Source organism: Mercenaria mercenaria, chromosome 15 (genome assembly GCF_021730395.1).
Source record: "Mercenaria mercenaria strain notata chromosome 15, MADL_Memer_1, whole genome shotgun sequence".
NCBI classification, from domain to species: domain Eukaryota; kingdom Metazoa; phylum Mollusca; class Bivalvia; order Venerida; family Veneridae; genus Mercenaria; species Mercenaria mercenaria.
The window spans coordinates 45,569,233-45,593,142 of record NC_069375.1 but is presented as its reverse complement, the minus strand read 5'-3'; the positions used below and the strand labels follow the sequence as shown (position 1 = coordinate 45,593,142).

Sequence of the window (23,910 nt, the reverse complement as noted above, 5' to 3'; positions counted from 1 at the left end):
CAAACATACCGTTATCTATAGTATGTATCCATTTTTTTAAATTAAGTTTTGTAAATCGCCCTCACACGTATATGTACTAAAATTTAGTCAAATATCTACCTACCTGATGATTAAACGTGCCGATCACTTTACCTTCGCTAAAATCAGCTCAATATGGTCGGTCCATATTTCTAACATTTCTATACAGATATAAATGTAAATGGAAAACTACATGTTATTGTTATGATTTTGGCAAGTTAAGTAGTTCTTTTTTTATTGCAGATAGAAGTCCCATCTTTGCTTTCTGGGGTCATAAAAGGTAAAACCTTGCCTCTAACATCAATGTTTTCTACTGACTGAACCAAAACTGAAATTGAAAGTTATTTTGCACCACAGCCTTTCAGCTTCTATTTGTACTTGACGTCTAAGTTAAAATTGTAACTGAAGGTACATACACAGATAATTTATATAACAATGCTTCTTATTTGGTTCTATATATTTTTAATTAATAAATAATTGCTTAACTGTTCCTGTTCCCGTTCTTGTTCCCGTTTCTGTTCCAAAAATGAATGACTGCATTCCGCTGCGTATTCTTCTGCCTAATACATTAAATGAAATGAACTACGCGGAACCGATATACATGTAGAATGATTTTAACGTATACAAAAGCGCTAATGTCAGGCGATTGTAAATATCATATTTGACTGAGGTAAATTTGAAAACGAGAATATATCTTCGATAGTAATTAATACAGCTTCTGATGTGTTGAAAGTGTAAAGGGCATTAGGAGACTTATGTTATGATGTAAAGTGATCCACGGGCTAGCGATTTCTTTTGGGGGTGGGGGTGAGTGGAGGGGGCAAAAGTAGTTAGATTGCACCAAAGTCATCTTTTTCAAGTTGTTTATTTTTTAACGTTTGTGATGATTAGGGGTACGGGGCCTTCCCCGGATCTTGAAATATCGACTTCAAATGATGCATTCTGGGCGTTTTTAAGCCATTTTTGTGATAAGATTACATTTCACGTATAAATCAAGCCATTAGCACCGCCTGGAAAGTATATTTAGCTCCCTCTTTGACTCCTTTCCAAAAACGAGGCGGAGCCGGTTTCTATATGTAACGAAATAATCATTTTTGTAAAGTGATGTTACATCTATATTATATAAAGTTCGATATCATCATCAGGTAATTGGCGTAAGTAGGGGGTTCATATTAGAGGCTGGAACAAGGTTGTAGGTTCGAACCGTACATTCGACAGATTCTTTTTGCAGTTTTTTTCTCAGATTATATATAGTTGTATTTAATTTTTGCATATTTTTAAATTGTGAAACATTTTGCTATGATCGGTATGTCACAAAGATATATTGTCACATATTAGTAATATAAGTTTTTTGTTGGTGGGTGAATTATATCTGCCACATTTTTATTCCTTCAAAAATACGTAATAAAGAAAATGTGAAAAGTGATAAATATAAAAAAATGCAAAGAGTAAGTCAGCAAGTGACAATACTCATTATATCTAAGAACATGAAAATTAAAGTAAACTAAGTAACCAGTTACACTTAATAGTCACTTAAACATTCCATTAGGTATGCCAAGTTATCGAGTTGCAGCTATAGAATAAATTGACATAATTATTAAACATATTTTGATAATGACTTCAGTTACCACTCTTTTGGCGAGGTAGATTAAACTAAAAGCTATGACGCTGGGATCTACATGTTTGACTCCCAGGTGTGGTGTTTATGACAATTTGATAACACAAGTATTTATGGATAAATTGTGAGTTTGTGAAAAAAAAACGCTTAATGCAATAGAATGTCAGTAAAACGGATTAATTAATGATAAAAGACAATTTAATGATTCTGTTAATGATGTCGACTTTTATTATAAAGATTTATTGAACATAATATTTCGGATTTATTTCTATATTTACTTTAAATTAATTAATACATGTATTACTGTTCCAGTAACGCTTCTAATGAATGTTTGCATTCCGTTGCGTATTCTTCTGCCTACAAAGATAAATTAAAAGTGATACACGGCATTGATATAAAACGATTTAATATACACAAAACGCAAATGCATAGCGTTTGTTAGCGCGTGAAGTAGGTAGGTTTGGGAAAGAACAAAATATTTTAACACAAATGCATTAAACTCGGACAGAGGGAAGTAATTCATAGAGCAGCCTCTGATTTGTTGAAAGTGTATAACGAATTCGAAGGAGTTAACATGTAAAGTGGCCCATGGGGCATAATTTTTCCTTGGAGCCAAAATGTTTTAGAATACATCAAAGACATTTTTCTGATAGTTAGCATTGAGTAATTTGTTATGCACCCGCCCCCCCCCCCCCCCTCCCCCACCACCTCCAAAAAAACAACAACAAACAAACTAACTAGCATGATAAAGATACAAGGGTCATACCCCGCCGTCGGACACTCACGGACGCCTCATTACACTAATCTATATGTGCTTGGCGGTCTTTTTTCAAAAAATTGCCGATTCTAGGCCATTCACAAAATGTATGGAAACCATACAGTTTAAAGGAGATATTGTTTTCTGAAAATGATAGTACAAAGTTATTAGGGTAAGTCTGAAGCTAAAAATGCACATGTAATTGAGACTATATAAAGTGTTCTAGAACATGTATTTATTGCTTCATTTAATTACGTATGTATCTATAAAGAGTATTGGTAGATTTAAGTATCCTTATAAATGAGTCTACAAACATTCTAAAAACTAAATTGTGCCTTGTTCTCAGTAGTTATTGAAAAATTTCACTTACGCTGGTATCAGTAAATTGACTGATACTGCCGTTTTTTTTCCTTTTCTACTGCTGTTCTGGGAATATGTATATAATTAAGAGAATCAACAGGTTATCATACCTAATGCAAATCTATTGTACCCTGAGGATTGAAAAAGTACCAAAACAAAAGACTTTACCCAAATGTGATTTTATGCGAGCTTCTTATGATCGCATTCAGCTAATACTGCAAAAATGAACAGTTTTTATGCAATAACTAGACCTGATTCTTTTCCTTTCAACGAATCGCCTTTGTCAGGAACAAACACACCATTCGGGAGCTTAGACCAGAATCTTATCTCTTTATTATGTTTCAAAGTCCAGGGACGGTATAAAAGAGAGTTGTCCCGCCAGGAGAATCCTACGCAACCTGGTTTTCAATATTTTAGGAAACCGTTATTTTTATTTTAGCAACACGAGAATCAGAAATGTAAACCACCATCCAGCTAATGTAAAGGAGTAACAGAAACAAAACAAGGATAATTTGCAAACAGTTAATGCCACGTTCCAAAAACGCAGCCTTCCAAACTACAGTTATTGAGCGGAAACATTTTTCTCTGTTACAGTTACCTTGACCTTTGCTTGTTGAATTAAATTCAAGCGCAACCTTAGTCTTATTCATTTCAACATCACAACCAAAATTAAAGTTATAGAGCGTGCAGCCCGCCCGTATTATCAATGATGTACCCCATTTTAGTAACTAAAATCTTTGAAAAAATAACAACAACATTAAAATTCATGTACCCAATGTCATTGCAGAAGACAGAACATTAAGAGTAACACCATCACTGACGAGCTTTTCTCAGCGGCGATTGAAATGAGCTAAAAATAGTTCCAGTGGAGATGAAGATCTGCCTATCTTACATTTCTCCACAAATAAAGAACGCAGCGTTCAACTGTAAAATGGTTGACAGAAACAAGCGGTGTGGATTAAAATAGCAAGGGATATCTGGTAGTCTTTGTGAAAACTATAAAGTTGATTAAATCCTAAACACACGGAGTCTCTCTCTGAGATAAGAAGAGATAATAGGTATGTGTTGATTTCCCGGAAGCACAGATTACCCAAAACAGCCAAAGAGACATGCATCGCAAACAAGGTTCACAACAAATGAGAAGCTGTAACGAAATAATATTGTAGACGGGTTGACTCAAAAATCCAAAAACGAGTACAATTTGATTGATATGTGCATTTTTCTATTTTTTGAAACTACCTAACATGCCCCACAACTACTGTGTGAAGTTTCATTACATTGTGTCACTAAGATGAGGAGGGATGGTGCGCATAAGAAAGGGTTTACGGACGGACGGTAAGACAGACAAACTGAAACCAGTATACCCCTTCACCGCCCCTTACAACTTCCTTGTTTGCGGTACAAATATTTTAAAATGACACAATAAAAGATAATAATAATAATTTTTACTCATATTTGGAATATGAAACACACCATAGAGCTCAGTTGTGTAGGTAGGCAATGAACAAGTTTGATAACCCCTTAATTCAATGAGTAATTCCTCTAGTATAATGTTCTTTTAATCAAGATATGTTCCATAGAATTGTTATGTAAACGACTTACCTAGGTGAAAAGTCGAATCTTCCTCATGGCCGGATGTACTTTCCTCTAATTCATCTGTCCAAATAGTCTGAAATTCAAAAAAGTAATAACATATAATCTAAGTTCACTAAGTCGCATTTCTTTATAATAAGAATTTATTTGTTTGTGACTAGTTATTTAAAAAAATCCTTAAAGCGGTCGCTTTCTGTATGTTGTATAATCATAATTAACACTGATTTAGTTAGTGCTCAGTTATTTGAAAATATTTTCAGGGGCTAATAGTTATAGAACAAACATTTATTCTTTGATAAGAGAAAAATCAAATCTGGACTTCCTCGGGAGAAAGGGAAGATTTAAATCGACATATCGAAATATCGAGATAACTGAAGTTAGGTCAACTTTGGTTGGTAGGTGGTATAATGTAGTTTTGTGTTCATAAAAATACGGGATTTTGAGACAAAATATGTATATTTGTACATAGATATTATGTTTTACATAATAATTGGTAATTACTTTGTGAAATGATAATAATTTATCAACCTACTTCCTGGGATCTAAATATTGTTCTTTGTGCAATGCACATGAAGGGAAATTCTACGAGATAAATCGCACAGAATTTACATTATTGCACTTGAATTCACCCACTTTCGAATATTCAATTATATAAATTACTCAGTTAGCACCGCAAACGGCAAACAAACAATTGATGACACATGAGTGCCGGCTAATTGACTCCCGGTCGTAAGCAGGACCACTGAGTGAATAACTGCGCGAGATGTTGTTCGCACCTACGGCAGACGGCAACTGAGTAAATACAAGCGTGTGTAGCTTTTCGCTCCTGCGTTTGCCAAACGATAATGTCCACTCGAGATAACCGATGTCAAAATAGAGGAAATTGCAAAGTCGGGGAATGAAAATTTAGACGCGATATCGAAAAATTCGAAATATTGAAATCGAGATATCCGTGGTTGATTTATATGTCGAAATAAGAAGGGAAAAATCATATAAAAGTATACATTGTATAACAGATATCGAAGAATTAGATTATAGATATAGTACAAGAGATCAATCAATAACATTAATAATAATGCTACCTTGTATTTACTTATACACCTGCATGGCTGAAGTTAAACGAAACATTGAAGCAATGTATGGTCACAAATATTGGTGACAAATCATTTCATTGTAATGTCCATTTCAATGGTAAATACTGAAAAGTGTTGATTTTTTTTTGTAAATACATGTGATATTGCACAAAAAGTACTATATCTAAATTTCAGTTCGAATAGTGGATCTGGATTTATTTTATTAGACTTAAATCATTTTCGTACAACTTTTTTCATTTGCGGTACAATCGCGGTCCTACAAAAAGCCATGGAACCGGTCGTTTTGTTTTTTTCGTTATATCGCATTTCGTTCGAACGTTGTATATAAATTCTTCCTGCAATAGTCCAGTTCTAAATGGGGATTAAATATCCATCAATTCCATTATAAGTAAAAATATCTACAATAACGGCTACATGGAAATAAGATAAGGAGTTTGCCTAAAAATTATCAAATCAAGACTTAAGTACTGAGTCTTATATTTATATATAAGCAACCTATATTCATTCTTTAATCGTTTTTCATAATTGAAAGTTTTAGGTACTATCTCTATATGTTTTTTGCAATAGCCCATCCTGCGACTTTGGTCAAGGTGAGAACCTTAGAAAATACACCATTACAGTGTAAAAGTCAATCTGAATGATTTACCGGTGAATGTTCCGAAGATTTTCTATTTGCATCAAGTTTCTGATTCCCCCATTCTTTTTCAGTTGAATGTCTGTCTTCCGCTTTTTCAGCATAATTACCACCAGAGCCTGATCCCTCTGAATATGTAGTAATTTACTTATTAGAGGGAACATCTAAAGTAAAAGACTTTTCCAGTATCTAATAACAAGGAGAAAGATTTCTTGTGGGCAGAAGTTATACAAACCAAAAATTATTGTTGATGCATGTGTGACCTAAAATGTAATTTATGGGTGAATAACGTGCTTGTCTTTTTATTATACTATAACGTTTAAAATAGGAAATACTATCCCCATTCTACATGATTTACAGGTAGATATATGAAAGTTGTATCTCTTAATTCTGAAAGTTATTGTTTTGAGCAAAAGAAACTAGTATTCTCTTTCATGTGTAGCTCAACTATAATCCAGGAAATTTCGAAGCGATTAAAAATACTTTTTGTAAAACTAGGTATTAATATTTATCATTGCTGAGAGTGCTAAATTATATGAAATAATAAATGAGAAATGCAGGTCACAAACACTTCTCTATACATCATATGGAGTGCCAGCTATATTGCAAAAACGGCGTTCCATAAATGCGATAAGCCAGTCGCATATAGGTAAAAAGTCACGTGAAACCACCCAGTATTCATGTGCTTCATTACTTGTTGCCTTCAGATATCCAAGCCGCAGGTAACAAAAGCTAGCCTTAAAGGGCAAGAAATGCCTGACAATATATTAAAGTGATATGAAAGCCATGCTTAAGCTTTTCAAAACGCTGAAAGAATATTTTAATCGGACCAATATTAATTAAAATGTAGCAGTTTGAAATTTAAGAAAAATTTTTATCATGGAGACAGCCATTTCACCGTGTTTATGACGTCATTTACAAACTGCTGAGTTATTTAAATATTGCAACTGTAATTAAGAAACCGTGGTTTAACACATAATAAACATGATGGGTGGTGTCGCCCTCGTAAAATTATTTCGTACGACGTATGACAGTTTGAGTGTATAAATAGTGTTCAAATACGGGTTTGCGACACATTATTCCGATTCTAAATGTCCTTAATATTGTAAAATTTAGATCAAATATGATCGAACTGTTTCTTGTCGCATGTATGGCACCAAAGACAGGTCATCATACTCCTTTGTTTGTACACGCCAGAACCAGAAATGGTAATACGTCTTGCAGAATAGTTCCATTAGGGTAAAAATGCTAGAAAAATTGTTTTGTGCAGCGAATGACTAACTCGGGGTGGGGTGGGGTGGTGGGAGGGGTCAAAATAAACGGGACAGTAGTGCTAACTGACATTTCGTTTTAAACATGTTTTAAGTAAAATAAGCGTTAATTCTCGATGCGTACATGGCGATAAATATAACCTCCATGCAACGTCACCATAATACCATGCATTGCTAATCATATTTGAATAATGTTTAAAAGCTATAAATAATTATTCTACTATTTTTTTTAAATATGACACAGTACTGAAAACAATTTCAAGAGAGCTCAGTTGTGCAGGTAGACAATGAACAAATGTGATAACCCCTTAATTCACCGAGAATTTTAACACATTTAGATATTATTATTCCTCTAGTAGTAGTGAAGCTCTTTCAAATAGAAAGGCATACCTGAATGTAAGGTCAAATCTTTCTCAAGCTCAGATATACTTTCTTCTCTTTCATCTGTACAAATAGTCTGAAGATCAAAAGTGAAAATGTCTTATCTATATAATGGAATATTAATATTTAGAAATGTTGTAGGTTTTAACCAAATACACCAACCTTTGAGTATATTATTTTTTGCTAAATGAAGTAAAGCAGAATCATAAGAAAAAGAAAGGTTTATGCAATGATATTTTGGGCTAAGTTTTATTATATTTGTTCTGCTATTGCTCCGGCAGCCCATCAGTGTCGTCAATAGAAACTACATAAATAAAAAAGGCGAAAATGTATCTTACAGCTATGTAACAAATCGTCTAGTATTTCAATGATTTGAGCAAAGAAGGGATTTTGTATTACTTTATCTGTAGTACCTATGATTCAATGGAAAAAGAAAACAATAATACATGAATACGACTGACTAAAAAGAGAGCCATTGTCTTTTGGCTATACAAGCACCATGTAAAGTTAATACTTGAAAATAATTGTTTATTTCTTTATTTATTTATTTATTTTGTTGGATTTATCGTCGCACCAATACAATTATATGGCGACTTTCCAGCTTTAACGGTGGATGAAGATCCCAGGGGCCCCTCCGTGCACTATTTCATCATGAGCGATTACCAGGGTAGAACCACCGACCTTCCGTAAGCCAGCTGGATGGCTTCCTCACTTGTAGAATTCAATGCCTCGAGTGAAGCTCGAACCCACATTGATGAGGTGCAAGTGATTTGAAGTCAGCGACCTTAACCACTCGGCCACAGAGGCCCCTGAAAATAGTTGTATCAATATGTAAAAGTATATGATGACAGACAGACAGACAACTTCCCCACATGAATCAGAGGTGGAGGACGAATGATTTCTGACACAATGTCATTTATCAAATCGTCGCGGAGAACATACGCACCGCCCGAGGATCGAACTCGCAACCCAGCGATCCGTTGACAGACGCTCTCCCTATTGAGCTAAGCGGGCGGGCTTGCGACTTTGGTTATGGTGAGCTATATCCTTAAAAGGATATTACAGCATTTCAGTGTAAAAATATTTCTGAATGTTTTTACCGGTGGAAGTTCGGCTGCTTCTCCATGTGCATCAAGGTACTGATTATTACGTTCTTTTATAGATGAATGTATGTCCCCTACTTTGTCCGCTTCTTCTGCATCAATACCACTAGAGCCTGATCCCTCTGAATCTGTAGGAATTTACTTATTGTAGTGAAAATTCTAAGCTAAGACTTTTAGCAATATTTTGAAACAAAGGGAAGTCTTAATACATATCAGCAAACTGTACAAAATGCGTTTGACTCCAATGGTGCATACAATATTTAAAGAATACAAAAACATACAAAATGAATAAAACAATGAGTTATATGCATCTGTGAGAAAAAAGTGAAAATAAATATGGATTTTTTTTAATCTATTGATCCATAGACACTATTATTCGACCAGAGCTAAAGTAAAACATAACAAGTAGATACTCTCTGAACTGTTGAATAACCAGTTCGCCTCTAAATTGTAGTCTTATGTTACAATTACACACTAAGATAATAAAGGTTGTATAACTGACTTTACCTTGTATTCAGACAGAACATATTTTCATTAGCCTATTGGTAAATGGCATAATTAGATATGAAATAATACATATTGTAATAATGTTTAAAAGATAAAAGTAATAGTTCTACTCTTACTTTTTGAATATGATACACTACTAAACAATTTTACAACAGAGATCATTTGTGCAAGTAGACAATTAACAAAAGTGATAACCCCTTAATTCATTGAGAATTGAAACATATTAACAGCCTATAATTCCTCTTTGTAATATAACGGCATACCTGGTAGTAACGTCAAATCTTCCTCTTGCTCACGTGTACTTTTTTCTGTTTCATCTGTACAAATAGCCTGAAATTCAGAAGGGCAGAGTCAAAATAATTATATATATGCATCCACTGTCATATGACGTAGATTTGATGTTGACAGGAATGACTTAATAAACGTCATATGATAAAAGTTTTAAAACATTAGTTTGGATGACGAAAAACCTATCTATTACCTGAATTAAATGACGAGAGACGACAGGTAAATTCTTTCTGCATTTACTGTAGTAACTTTGCTTATCAACTCTTAACTGATAGGGCAAAAAAGTTGCATTCTGCTTGTCGTCACATAATGATAAGTTCTCTAACATTAATTTGTTTATGCTTGATTACTCGGAAAACCATTCAGATGTTGCTTTCTGCATGACATTGTCCTCAAACTTAACATCAATTTGGTTAAGAAAACCTTTCGGGGGACTTTTATTATAGTGCTGTAGCATAGCAATATTATCTATGATATAATGGATTTAGAAAATACTAAAATATGAACACCAGTAACTTAAAAAGAGGCCATTGTCTTATATTTATTCAAGCACCATGTATACTTCATAAATGAAAGTAGTATTATATCGATATATTTAAGGACGCGATATTAAATATATTCAAAGACAGACTGTGAAGACTATTTTATTGCAATACCTCATCCTCCGGCTTTGGTTAGGTGAGCTATATCCTTAAATGTTTCGTCTAAAAATCTATCTGAATGTTTTTACCGTTGGGTGTTCCGCTGCTTTTCCTTTTGCATCAAGTTTCTGATTCTCCCGTTCTTTTTCAGATGAATACTTGTCCCCGGCTCTTTCCTTTTCCTCTGCACCAATACCACCAGAGTTTGATCCCTCTGAATCTGCAAGAACTTATTTATTGTACTAAAATACCTTTGCAATATTTTGAAAAAGAAGCTAGTCTTAATATATATCATCTAACTGTCAAAATTTGTTAGCCTCCAATGATGCATACAAGGTGAAAAGAATACAAAAAAATACAAAATGAATAAAACAATTAGTTCATGATTTGCATCTGTGTAAAACAGTGAAAATTAATCTGGAAAATCTTTTAATCTTGTTAATCAATAGAGTGACGCTATTTTTCGACCGGAGCTAAACTAAAAGTAAAGGATACAAAAAATATATATAATGAATAAAACAATCAGTTCGCCATGTGCACCTGCGTGAAAACATTGAAAATAAGTCGGTGGAAAATCTTTTAAATCTATTAATCCACGGACACTATAATTCGACCAGAGCTAAAGTAAAACATGACAAGTAGATACTCTCTGAATTGCTGAATAACCATGTCGCTGCTAAATTGTAGTCTTATGTTACAATTACACCAATATAATAAAGGTTGTATAAATGACTTTACCATGTATTCAGACAGAATATATTTTCATTAGCCTGTTGGTGAATGGCATAATTAGATACGAAGTAATACATATTGTAATAATGTTTAAAAGAATAAATAGTTGTTCTACTCTTACTTTTTGAGCTCAGTTATGCATGTAGACAATGAACAAGGGTGATAACCCCCTTAATTTATTGAGAATGTAGACAAGTTCATAGCCTATGATTCCTCTTTGTAACATAACGACATACCTGGTAGAAAGGTCGAATCTTCCTCTTGCTCACATGTACTTTTTTCTGTTTCATGTGTACAAATAGTCTGAAGTTCAAAAAGTTAAAAAGTAAAAGTAATATATATATATACACCGTCATGTGACGTAGCTTTGGTTTTGACAAGAATGGCTTAAAATAATTATGATAAAAGTTGAAAAACGAGTATAGATGATAAAAAAGCCTACTTATTACTTGAACTAAATGACTGACGAAAGAAGACAGATAGACAGATAACAGAAGAGAACTGTCTCTCTCTGCATTTACTGTAGAATCATTGCTTATCATGTCTTTATTAGTAGGGTAAAACAGCTGCATTCTGTCTATTGTCACATGATGATAAAGTTCTCTAACATTTATTTGTCTCTGATTAATTATGTAAAAAACCTTTCAGAAGTTGTTTTGTGCAAGTTCTCTTATAATTAACATTAATTTGGTTTGTGTTTAGTTATTTCAAAACTTTTAAGGGGTTATAAGATACAGAACAAACGTTTACAAAACAAGAACAAATCTGATAATTACAATGAGGCAGAATAATATGAAGTAATTTGAGAATGGTTTATACAAATATATTTTTGCGCATGTTTAATACACACTTAAATTGTTTTGTCATAAGTAGTTGAAAAGATTTTTGTTCCGTAATAGCTCTGGCGGTTCATCAGGGCAGTAAAAGGAAATGTTAATAGTCAACAAGTCGAAAATCATATCATACTAGTATTATATTTGTGTAATGTTTCATCCATCCATTCAGTGGTTTCTGGGGAGATGTCGCTTACAGAATTTGTTGACGACGGACGGACAAACGGACCGTAATGGCCATATTTGACAAAACAGAATGATTTGTAGATTTTTCGTAAAAGGTCACCAAAGAAAAATTGTGTAAAACTGTTTAAAGATTGGGTCTTCTGTTTCTGGCAGGAAACTTTCGAAAGTTTCCGATATGTACATATAGGGAAAAGTGACAATTCCCCCTGGCAGCAATGTTTTATGACAAATCAAATTAATCTGAATATTCTTGGTAGAAGGTCACACAAGGACTATTTGTGTGAAGCTATTTGTGTAATCCAGTAGTTTCATACGAGAAACTTTTTTAAGTTCCATTATACATTTCAGGAAAAAGTGACTACGAACCCTGGCGGCCATGAATTTTGACGAATCAGAATAATTTGAACAATCTTTGCAGAATGTCACACAAGGACAATTTGTATGGAATTATCTTAAAATCGGACTAGCAGTTTTTAGAGAAGATTTTTTTAGAGTTTCCTTACTAAACCTGTAAAGAAAAGTGACCTCGCCCCAAGGCGGCAATGAGTTTTGTCCACTCGAAATTATTTGAACATCCTCTGTAGAATATTACATAATAATTATTTTAAAATCCGACCAAAAGTTTAGGAGAAGATGTCCATTTTCTTTGCAACCAAAATGAACCATTAAAACAACTCTGACAGATGACAATCAAAGGACACAGCGCGATCACAATAGCTCACCATTAGCATTTTGTGCTCAGATGAGCAGCTAAAGAGGCGAAAATGTATCAGGCACAGCTATGTACAACCGTCTAGTGGTCCAGTAGTTTATGCAAATATAATCTTTCTTAGGGATTTTATGCTGCTTTAGCTTTAGTATCTATTATTCAATGGATAAGGACAATAAAAATACATTAATATCAGTCACTAAAGAATTCGAAGACAGCAATCATTTTATAGTTATACAAGAACAGTATAAAGATGGTGAATAAAAGTAGTATTGTTGAGTATTTGATGACAGATTGTGAAGACGATTTTATTGCAAAAGCTCATTCTGCGACTTTGTTTAAGGTGAGCTGTAACATTCAAAGAATAATTTAAAGAGCATTTCAATATAAATTTCAATCTAAATGTTTTACCCGTGAATTTTCAAACTCTTTCATGTTTGCACCAAGTTTCTGATTCTTCCATTCCTTTTCCGTTGAATATATATCCTCCGCTTTGTCTACATCAGTACCACCAGAGCCTGATCCCTCTGAATCTGCAGGAACTAATATATTGTAGGGAACATTCTAAACTAAGAAACTTTTTGCAACAAATGCTAGTCCTAATACATACTACCAAACTGTCAAATACGGGAAAAATACAAAAGAATCATTTGGTATCCGTTAACTGATAGAAGTTTAGTCATCCAAGAACTCGCTTAATTACTGCGGCGTTTCATTTTCAAGACTATGGTTAATGTCACATTTCAGACTTACTATCTATCTCTGTAACAAGTTCCGATATAGCTAACGGCTATGCAAAAATATAATTATTATGTCTGACGGATAATAAAGGAATACACGTTTGTCGAACCTTCAGATTATAATAACTTGTCACTAGTTGTAAGTGTAGATAGCAATACCAGGTTCGAAGGTCAATGTTTTGGCGGTAACGAGGCTCTGCTGACTCAGCCTCAAATCAGATATACTCATCTGTATCTACAACCGATGCTTGATATTTTCTCTTGCATACCGTATTGTATTATATCAAGGAATAAATAGAGCTGGCGAAATACTTTCGTTGCAGTATTCTTTCTTTTTGTAGCGTATTTAAAAAAAGCGCGGACAATTGACGTTAATAAAAACTTCATGTCTTTTAATGACATACAGCATCCTGATTTAGTTCTATCGTTTGTAGCGTAACGTTATGTTTTTAACACAAAAAACTTGACTTGATAAAAGGAACGAAGACTAGCTGTCAACGTATTTGACTTGTGTCAAATTGAACAAAAACAATACATAATCAGTGCATGAATTGTTAGTTGCTAATAGCAGCAGTAAAGTCCTCTGCAAAATGGATTTTGCCGGCATAGGTACAATCACCGAAAACGCAAGTCTGTGGTGCAAGAAAAATAATAAATTAATAAAAGTACTTGTTTCGTCAAATACATCTCTAAATTCCAACAAATCAGGGGTCATAGTTATCGATACAGTTTCCTTTAGCTCCACTGATATCTTTTTGGCAATGATATTCAGTCTATTTGTGGTCTTTTCGTTTTTCAGTATGTCTAGAACATATCTCACTCCATCAACAGACGAGCATTTCAGTGGGATTCTTAGTCCTTGATAGGATTCATCTTCAGTGTTATCTACTACACCAAATATATTGATTACGTATTTAAACAACACTTAATTAGGTGAATCTAGAGGAAACTTCCCGTTCGTATAGTCAGGGTTTTATATCCTACTTCATTAACGGGAGAGTTATTACCAATTACAGAATCTTGCTTCCCGTTCAGGAAAAAGAAATCATAAGATTTGGCTTGTTTTATTTAAAATATCCACTGCATTAGAATATACAAAAAGGCAAGCTGAAAAAGAATATACCATGTGATATCCTAAAATAAATGTACAATGTAAATATTAGAAGATTTTATTTATTTTCATCGTTCTCAGAATATTCCAAGTTTCATTTTTCTTCAACACTTAAACTCTTAAATTACAGAGCTTCCCGAAATGGAAACATTACTTCCCGAAAAATATAAACATATTAAAATATCGATAGTAAAACATTTTTTATTACCAGAAACAAAACAAATTATATTGCCAAATGCTTTTATTAAGAGGTTGATCTCTATGTCAGATTTTAGCCTTTGCCAAATGTCCAATAAAATAGAAAATGTGGAAACTCCACAGCTCGTTCAACACGACAAAAACGAAAATGTTGCAGGCTCGGTTTGATTGAGCCTGTTCATATTACAACGTTACTGCATAAATGTTTAGATGTTATGTTTTTCGGTTGTATGTACAAAGTCTCCCCCTAACTTTGATTCATTGTTTTTATATATATTTTTACTCAATCAGTCTGCTATAATTGTTTTGGTTGCATTCTATGCTTCTAAGGGATCTTTTTACAGATTCTATTATGGAAGCAACGGGCAATACAATGGGGTCATAATCTAGAATGCTTTGCTTTGAGTGACGTTCAATGGCAAATTTTGAAACAATTTAACAACTATCAGATCATTATGATACACGGAAAAGTGTTTGTTATTATAGTGTCATAACTACTTAGAGGGACATCCAATGTGTCCTATAAGACACCAACATGAATATAATAGCGTTACTTCCCGATTCCTTTTTTATAATGCCAGGCATCAGGCAGGTACGCAACCGCTTACCATTATTTAACTAGCTGGCGGCTCAGAAACCGGTTTCTCTTCAGTAAAAAGATCCGCCTCTGACAGGCCTCGAACTTTTGACTTTCCGAGGCAGTTCGGGGCAGTGGCCTTATCCATTAGGCCACCGCAGCTCGGTATACATGTAATACGATATAAAACTATACATTCTCGAATATTCAGTTTCAGTGGTGTATAAATGATTTGTCATGATTTTTTTTTGTTACTTTGTGTTGTAACAACACTTAGGAATAAACGTAGGTTTATTTATCAAAAGAAAAAAAAAAAAAAAAAAACAAACAAAAACAAAACAAAAAACATTTCCTTCTGCTGCTTACAAACACACAAATGTTATTTAACTTCCGCTTAAGTTCAAGAAATGAATCAAAAAGGCCACACCTGTATTCTCTTCCGTAAAGAATTTCAAATAGCGAGTCATGTTTGCAACAGACCTAGGTAAAATCGACTTTTACCATTTTTAAACCATTTATTTTAGTAGTCGCAACATGTTCGAAAAGCCGGTTTTAATTTTGGCCATTGAACTCCTTTCAGTATTGACCTAAAATCAGTTAAAATATTAGATAACCGGCCATAGACAATACAAGTAGACCATCCCGGCGATATGCACAGCTACGTTTAGCTGCAGCTTTGTCTACCTTAGAACATGTATCCTTAAGTTACAGGACAAAATAAAAATGTAATACGTACCGACATTTTTTGTAACTGCGGAAAGACTTTCAAGTGTGACATGTCCTTGCAAAAGAAAAGTATCTTCAAATAAATAATGCAACTCGTTTGAAATGTTATGAAGTCTCGCTTTGAAGTGATGACTAGCACAGTAGTCTAAAATGTCGATCAATCCAGAAGGCGAAGAACTTTTGAATGACAAAAGTATGCAGCTTCGTTTAACTCCAGCTGGTTTCACATCTGGATGTGTGTTAATACTAGCAACAAGCTTGTTGGTCTCTGCCCTTATCAAATTGGTTGGATGATCTGACTCATAAAGGGAGGCTTGAAGATTTGTTTTAAGGAAATCTTCTGCATTCTTTTTCATTTCCTCGTTCTGACAAGTTGTCAATATTTTTATTTCTAAATCTGAAATTGTTAGATAAGTTGCTATATAAATATAATATAACATTAAATGATACATGTTTGACATGTATGCAATATCAGTGCTACTGCAAGCGATACAAAGCTAGGATCAGTTTCTCGATCTAGATTATCTCAATATACCGGCTTTAACGTAGGACTGCGCAAGTCCGTGAAAATTACTCATAAATGTTTATTATTTTCAATTTTAAGTAAAATTCCACATATTTCAACATCATTTGTGCCGCATTATGAAGTTCCATTTGTAAAATTGCTATTGTTACCATTAAAAAATAAAACTTGATTTTGCGTTACAAATATGAAATAAATAAAATTGTTCTTCAAACTGCTCGGTAATCTCAAAAAATTGGAATAATGGTGAAATGGATATGTTAAGTACACCCACACATGTATATGAAGCTATAGTAATACATGTACCTAAAACACATGCATCGGGTACCATTTAAGTTATCGCAAAATAAACCGCTCGGTCTCTTGGAATACGTGTTGTCGAGTTTTTAAATGTACCTTTTGTTCCTCCGAACAAAGAAAGTTGTTTTTCACATTGACTCACCATGTTCTGCCTTGAAATTTATCCCTGTTTCGTCAAGTTTTCTCAGTAACTGCTTCAGTCTGACAACAGTTTCTGACAGGAAAAATATCGATCGTGTAATGTCATGCCAACAACAGCCACAAGTTTGATATCAATTTGATGCCACATTAGTGCCATTGAATAAAGAATAAGTATAAAAGCTGCTGCGTATCGCAGCAAATAAGATAGGAATAGTGCAATACTTTGCATAATTGTTTAAAAGAAAAACAGTACAATAATAGAAAAGTAGTTCGCGTTGTACCAAAGTGACAGCAGTAAGTAATTTAATCAGAAACATATTCCTCTATATGGTAAAGCCTTAATTTAAATGTTTAATCATGCTTTAATATGAATTTAAGTACTTCAAACACACATATTAAAATACATTTACCTAATTTGAAAAGGGGCTTTTCATAACATAAATCAATACAGTATAACATGAAAGTTACATAGGTTTTAAATAATTGTTCTTCCTGCACCGTATAAATTTTTTAACGAATCCATTTACAAGCTCTTTTCCACACTTATCAAATAAGATAAATATATCTAAATTTGCAAATGTACAAATATACTATTCAATGTCTTGAACACTTTTGTACATTTAGTAAGCGCTTTTAAGATTAGGTCAACAGTATTGACATATTATTTGTAACATGAATAGAAAAACAAACTTAATATAGTGATATAATATTATGATCTTTTACAACTCTACACACACTGAAATGAAGACCATTGTTAAATATAAAATTACAAGGCTTCCTTTATGTGTATCTGCGATATCATAGTACACTTTTGTGAATATCAAACTAATTAACATATTTGTGCAAACCAGAGTAATATATAGAATTTTCTTCTTTGGTTTTACTTCAAATACCGTAGATTGGTTAATATTTGCTGTGTAAGTATATATATATATATATTTTAGCAATAAACTTTGCATAGTAAAATAAACTTTCCAATCTGCAGTAAACATCTGGATGTATACCTTGGTGTATGTCTTTCAGTGTCTTCACCAGCATGCCAGATTTCCTCAGTTGCTCTAAATACTCATCAGCATCACCATCGTCGTTTTTCTTCTTGTAGCGCTCAATGAGACTCCAAACTTCAAGTTTCTTTCCTTCGGCAATGTTCATTGAAAGAAAGTTTAAACTACTTATCAGATCTGTCAAAACTGACAGAAACTCATCTGCGTCTAGAGAGCGTAATGCGTTCTCAGCATAACAAAGTCTTGAAGTTTTTATTAGCTCAATTTTGCTACTTTCATCTAAACTTATATTTGGAAATACGTGCAAAATCAACGTTGCAAGAAGACCGACATCCCACTTTGTATGATCCATTTTGCCAGGCTCTAATGGGAATAGATGACTTTTATACTGTGAATCAACCATTGATTCTAGTATTTTACGGTTGTTAGAAATCAGGGAAACCAGACTGTCCTCATGATTGTCTAATTCTCTCTCGAGTATCCCACACAAAACAAGGCGTCCACCATCAAAAAGAAGTTTTATATAACCTACATATCGCTCTGGTGTTTTTTCAAAATACACTTGAAATTCTATAAATAAAAATTATCATTATGATAGGGCGACATAAAGGCGAATTTGGGTAACTCTAAACAATAACTAAAATAAGGCAATGTACATGTAAATCGTTGCCTAAGTAAAACTTCATTGAAGTTTTATGAGCCGAAACACAAACTTAAAGGAAATAGAAATCAAAAACTTCAAATACACTCTTAAGAATGTACAATTAAAAATCAAACCTCGAGATCTCTTGCCCTCTTCCTCAGCCTAAAACAGAACATTTGAATAATTAGTTCGTTTGTTTAGACTAACTAACGTGTAATAAACAAAATTCATTATCTATTTTGTACTACCTACTGCCGTAATAAAAACGTAAGTAATAAGACATATGTATTTCTTGGAACCTTACTTAAGAAGAAGAAAAGGGCGAAAGAAACCACTATCAATTCTATTCTGAAGTTATATTACAGTAGTGCAAGTTGTTTGTATAGAATCCTTACAAGATCCAATAAAAACGTGATAACTAAGTATGCCAATTTTGCTTTCATTAAATCGAAAAGTAGTAAAGAAGTGTCATGATGACTAACGATTGTTTAGTTTTTATTGTTTGCAACACCATGTGCTATTTACCTTATCCTGTAATTTGTCATATTCATTTTTGTATTCAAGAAGTTGATCCAGGTACCTCTTTACTCTTGTATTCTCTGCATCTACAACCATTTTTGTGTACTCATCAATTCTCCTCTCCACGTCTTCCTTAGAACTGGGATCAACATTTTCGATCACCCTGATTAAAATAGCTTGCACTTTATCTCTTATGTTTTCATACTCAGCCTTAGAGAGTTTCGCATCTGCTCGATGACCAATTAGCTTATTCCTTACATCTCTCAAACGAATGAGATCAGCACCAAGAGATTCATCTTTAGAGTGAAGTTTTGTTGTCCAGCCAAGTTGTGGTTTAGCTATTTCATTTTTGCACAATCCAAATATCAGTCTAATTAATAGTGCAATATCAAACTTCTCTAGATTGGGACGGTAGTAAACTAGATTATATTCAGTCCTGTTCAGAATGTTCTTCTTAAATAAGTCCTGTAGTTTGCTAATTGTATCCACCGATGCTAAAAAGTTTACAATATCATCACTTTTTATCAAATATCTGAATACCTTAAGAATTGTCTCTTTAGTGAGGTCCATACACATCAAAATAATTCGAAGGTAATATGTCCTTTCTTCAGGTATGTCAGACATGACGCACTCATGAGTATGTGAATTTGCAGTACGGTATGTTTTTCTTTAATGCTTTACCTGTAAGACGCAAAAGGATGATAACAATCTATTTTCCTGTAAAGTATGTTTTTAAAATTTGTTGTGTGAATTTTACATTCCAATCATGCAACATCGGCAAAAATATTACATCATGCAATCGATGCGTGTTTTATATAGTTATATCAAAATAAAACTGTTCAAACTGTGGATTTCTTATACTGAACATTGAAATTAGAAAGAAAAGGCTTCACCGTGTTTTTCTTTAACGTTATAACAACATTCGTTAATGTTAGAATGAAGCCCGCTCTCTCGGGAGAGTTAAAGTTAAAAACCCCCACAATACTGTTTTGTCACAGAACATTTCACACGTTCATGTGTGAAGATTCTGATGTAAATGAGTGAGAATATGAAGGTATGGATATCCCTGTCTTAATTAATCCATTCCAGAGCAAATTATGTTACGCACATATCGCTCTGGTGTTGTTTCATAATACACAAAATTCTAAAAAAACACAAAAACAAGTATATTGGCGCCGGATAGTGAAGTATCTAAAACAATAGAGTCATGATGACCCTGAATCGCTCACCTGAGTAATACGAGCCACATGTTTAAATGGCAAACTGATGCTAAAATATTAGAAAGTAGGTCAGTAGGTCATATTCATAGTCACTTAAAGTCACAGTGAAAACATGTTTGACCTAGTGAATTCATGAAAACGAATATTCTGATCAATTTTCATTAAGATTAGACCAAAAAAATGTAGTCTCAAACAAGTATTTTCATTGATTTGACCTAGTTGTTTGGCTATACGTGACCTAAATTTCATTAAGGCAGCCATTCTGACTAAATTTTATGAATATCGAGTATAAAATGCAGCCCATATTGCATAAAATGGTTTTTCTTTGATTTGACCGGGTGACATAGTTTTTGACCCCAGATGACCCATATTCGAACTTGACCTAGATTTAATCTAGACAAACATTCCGATCAAATTTCATGATGATCAGGTGTATAATGCAGTCCCTGTTGCATACACAATGTTTTAAATTGATTTGACCTAGTGACCTAGTTTTTGATCTAATATTGCCCATATTCAAACATAACCTCGATTTTATCAAAGCAACAGTTCCGAATTAATTTCATAAAGATCCGGTTCAAAATGCAGTCCCTATTGCATACAAAGGGTTTTTCTTTAATTTGACCTAGTGACCCAGTTTTTGACCCCAGATGACCAATATTCGAAACTGACCTAGATTTCACACAGGTAAACATTCTGACTAAATTTCATGAACCTCATTTGAAACAAATACAGCCTCTATCGCATACAAAACGTTTTTCTTTGATTTGTACTAGCGACCTAGTTTCTGACCACAGATGACCCATAATCAAACTTGATCTTGATTTCATCAACTTAAAGGCTATCATTCTGACCCAATTTCATGAAGATCAATTGAAAAATACAGTCTCTATCGCATACACAATGTTTTTCTTGGATTTGATCTAGTGACCTAGTTTTTTAACCACAGATGACCCATATTTGAACTTGACCTCGATTTCATCAAAGCATTCTGACTAAATTTTATGAATATCCAGTGTAAAAAGCAGCCCCCACTGCAAGGTTTTACTTTAATTTGACAGGGTGACCTAATTTTTGACCCTAGATAATCTATATTTAAACTCGACCTAGGTTTCATCCAGACAAACATTCTGATCAAATTTCATGAAGATCAGGTTCAGAATGCAGCCCCCATTGCATACACAAGGCTTTCATTTGATTTGACCTAGTGACCTAGTTTTAGACCACAGATGACCCACATTCGAACTTGACCTAATTTTCATCAAGGCAATTATTCTGACTAAATTCTATAAATATCCAGTGTAATATGCAGCCTCTATTGCGTTCACAATGTTTTCCTTTAATTTGACCGGGTGACCTAGTTTTTGAGTCAAGATGACCCATATTCAAATATTACCTAGATATCATCCAGACAAACATTCTGATCAAATTTCATGAAGATCCTATGTAAAATGCAGCCTTTATTGCATACACAAGGTTTATATTTGATTTGACCTAGTGACCTAGTTTTTAATCCCAGATAACCCATTTTTAAAACAGACCTAGTTTTCATCAAGGCAATCATTCTGATCAAAACTCATGAAGATCAATAGAAAAATACAGCCTCTATCGCATACATTTTCCAATAAGCCCTAGATTTCATCAAGGTTATTATTCTGACCAAAATGTATGAAGATCAGTTGAAAAATACAGCCTTTATCGCATACACAATGTTTTCCTTGATTTAACCTAGTGACCTAGTTTTTGACCCCAGTTGACCCATTTTCAAACTTTGCCTAGATTTCATCAAGGTAATAATTCTGACAAAATTTCATGAAGCCTCTATCGCATACACAAGCTAAATGTTGACATACGACAGTCGGCAGACGACGGACGCCGGACATCGAGCGATCACAATAACTCACCTGAGCATTGCTAGAACTATCAACAGAGTGAAAAAAACCCTCATTACGTCTTTGTTTGAGGTGTTATGTCAGAGGGTAACAATTTCTTGTTACAGTAAATAAAAGTAACTAAAAGACAAACCAGCAAGTATTAACAATAACAAAATTTTATTCATGAATTCAAGTAATAATTCAAATAACTTTTAAAATGCCAAAAAGCCGTGAAATCCAAAATTATATGCAAAAATAGTCCAAATCCTGTCAAGGTCAAATTTAAATCCAATCAGAACAAATTCCACAATGTTTAACACAGTTCAAAAGTAATTTTAGAATATCCAAAAGTTATAATTCCTTTCTTCAAAGATAACTTTTTAAATCCACAAATTTTAGTAAATCCTTCAAATAATCCTTCAAAATATTAAATATCCAAACTGGTAATATATTTTTTATTTAGAAATATAGGAAAGTTTCATCAAATACGGTAATCTTAGTTCTATACTGTAGATTCTCGTTCAAATATCAGACATCAACCTATTCATTTTATCATGGAAGGTTCCAGAAGTTTCATGTAAAACTAAGAATAAAAAAGAACATTCTGGAAAAATCAAGGACAATCTTTTCTAAAAATAACTGTCATACACTATCTATCAGTATTGTAGTAGAATATTCTAGAATAAAGTAGATTTTTATATTAAATACAGGATGATGTCTTAAAACTAGGTCAGTAAACAAAAAATTGCCAAAGAGGCAAATGACATATACATAACAGAGGAAACAAAACATTGCATGTATGACGTTTCTGATTCAAATAAGTGAAAATATTGGGGTATGGGTGTCATCCCAGAACAAAATATTTGATTTGTACCTACAGTTCATGGACTTGATATCATATGATATAAGCGAATATATTGGACAACCATTTGGAGTTTGGGGGTTAAATCCATGAAGTATCAATAGTACATCGTAACTTCAAGTTCTAAGTAAATGGAGGTAAAATTCATCAAAAAGTTAATCTAGAATTGCAGACATTCTGTTAGAAGATGTGAATGATGACATGGGACAGCTGTTTTAAGTTTTAATCAAATTCATTTAGTAATAAAAGAGATAAGGTAAAAATGCATTAAAATTGAAATAAACTGAATACTGAATGAAGAGGGGGTTAATTTATGAAATGGAGCCAGTGTTACTAAACTTGTGTTCTGTTGTTTGTGATGATGTAGAAAAACTATTTTAAATATTTCGGTGATGATGTCGAACAACTATTTTAAATTTTAATCAAATTGGTCTAGTAAAACTAGACTTTAAAAAACTGCATTAAAACAACGTCCTGAATTTTAAATTAAGAAAAGTAATTCATGGAAAGTTGATGTCACAGTAATGGAGCACAGGACGTATGATATGGGTGGTGAAGTAGATGTGTTGAGCCTTGTTTAAAATATCTTTGTCAGTATACCCTTAATAGAGATTTTCAGCTTACTTCGACACGTACCCGCCCGCTTAGCTCAGTAGGTAAGAGCGTTGGTCTACGGATCGCGGGGTAGCGAGTTCGATCCTCGGGCGGCGCGTATGTTCTCCGTGACTATTTGATAAACGACATTGT

The 23,910-nt window shown here is 33.5% G+C and overlaps 1 protein-coding gene across 2 annotated transcripts in view; it reads right to left on the bottom strand.

Annotated features, from left to right (window-relative positions):
* Window positions 1–23,910, bottom strand: part of LOC123559688 (uncharacterized) — a 108,781-nt gene that overhangs the window by 33,612 nt on the left and 51,259 nt on the right. For both annotated transcript variants that reach the window (XM_053525159.1, XM_053525160.1), the window contains exons 4-16: window positions 19,214–19,888; window positions 18,823–18,850; window positions 18,046–18,615; window positions 17,043–17,114; window positions 16,088–16,474; window positions 13,137–13,258; window positions 11,234–11,300; window positions 10,355–10,485; window positions 9,600–9,666; window positions 8,827–8,957; window positions 7,736–7,802; window positions 6,087–6,202; window positions 4,356–4,422 (exon numbers count right to left, since the gene is read on the bottom strand). In XM_053525159.1, the coding sequence (XP_053381134.1) occupies window positions 4,356–4,422; window positions 6,087–6,202; window positions 7,736–7,802; window positions 8,827–8,957; window positions 9,600–9,666; window positions 10,355–10,485; window positions 11,234–11,300; window positions 13,137–13,258; window positions 16,088–16,474; window positions 17,043–17,114; window positions 18,046–18,615; window positions 18,823–18,850; window positions 19,214–19,831 (2,443 nt within the window). In that variant the 5' untranslated portion in view covers window positions 19,832–19,888. The remainder of the gene's footprint in view (window positions 1–4,355; window positions 4,423–6,086; window positions 6,203–7,735; window positions 7,803–8,826; window positions 8,958–9,599; window positions 9,667–10,354; window positions 10,486–11,233; window positions 11,301–13,136; window positions 13,259–16,087; window positions 16,475–17,042; window positions 17,115–18,045; window positions 18,616–18,822; window positions 18,851–19,213; window positions 19,889–23,910) is intronic.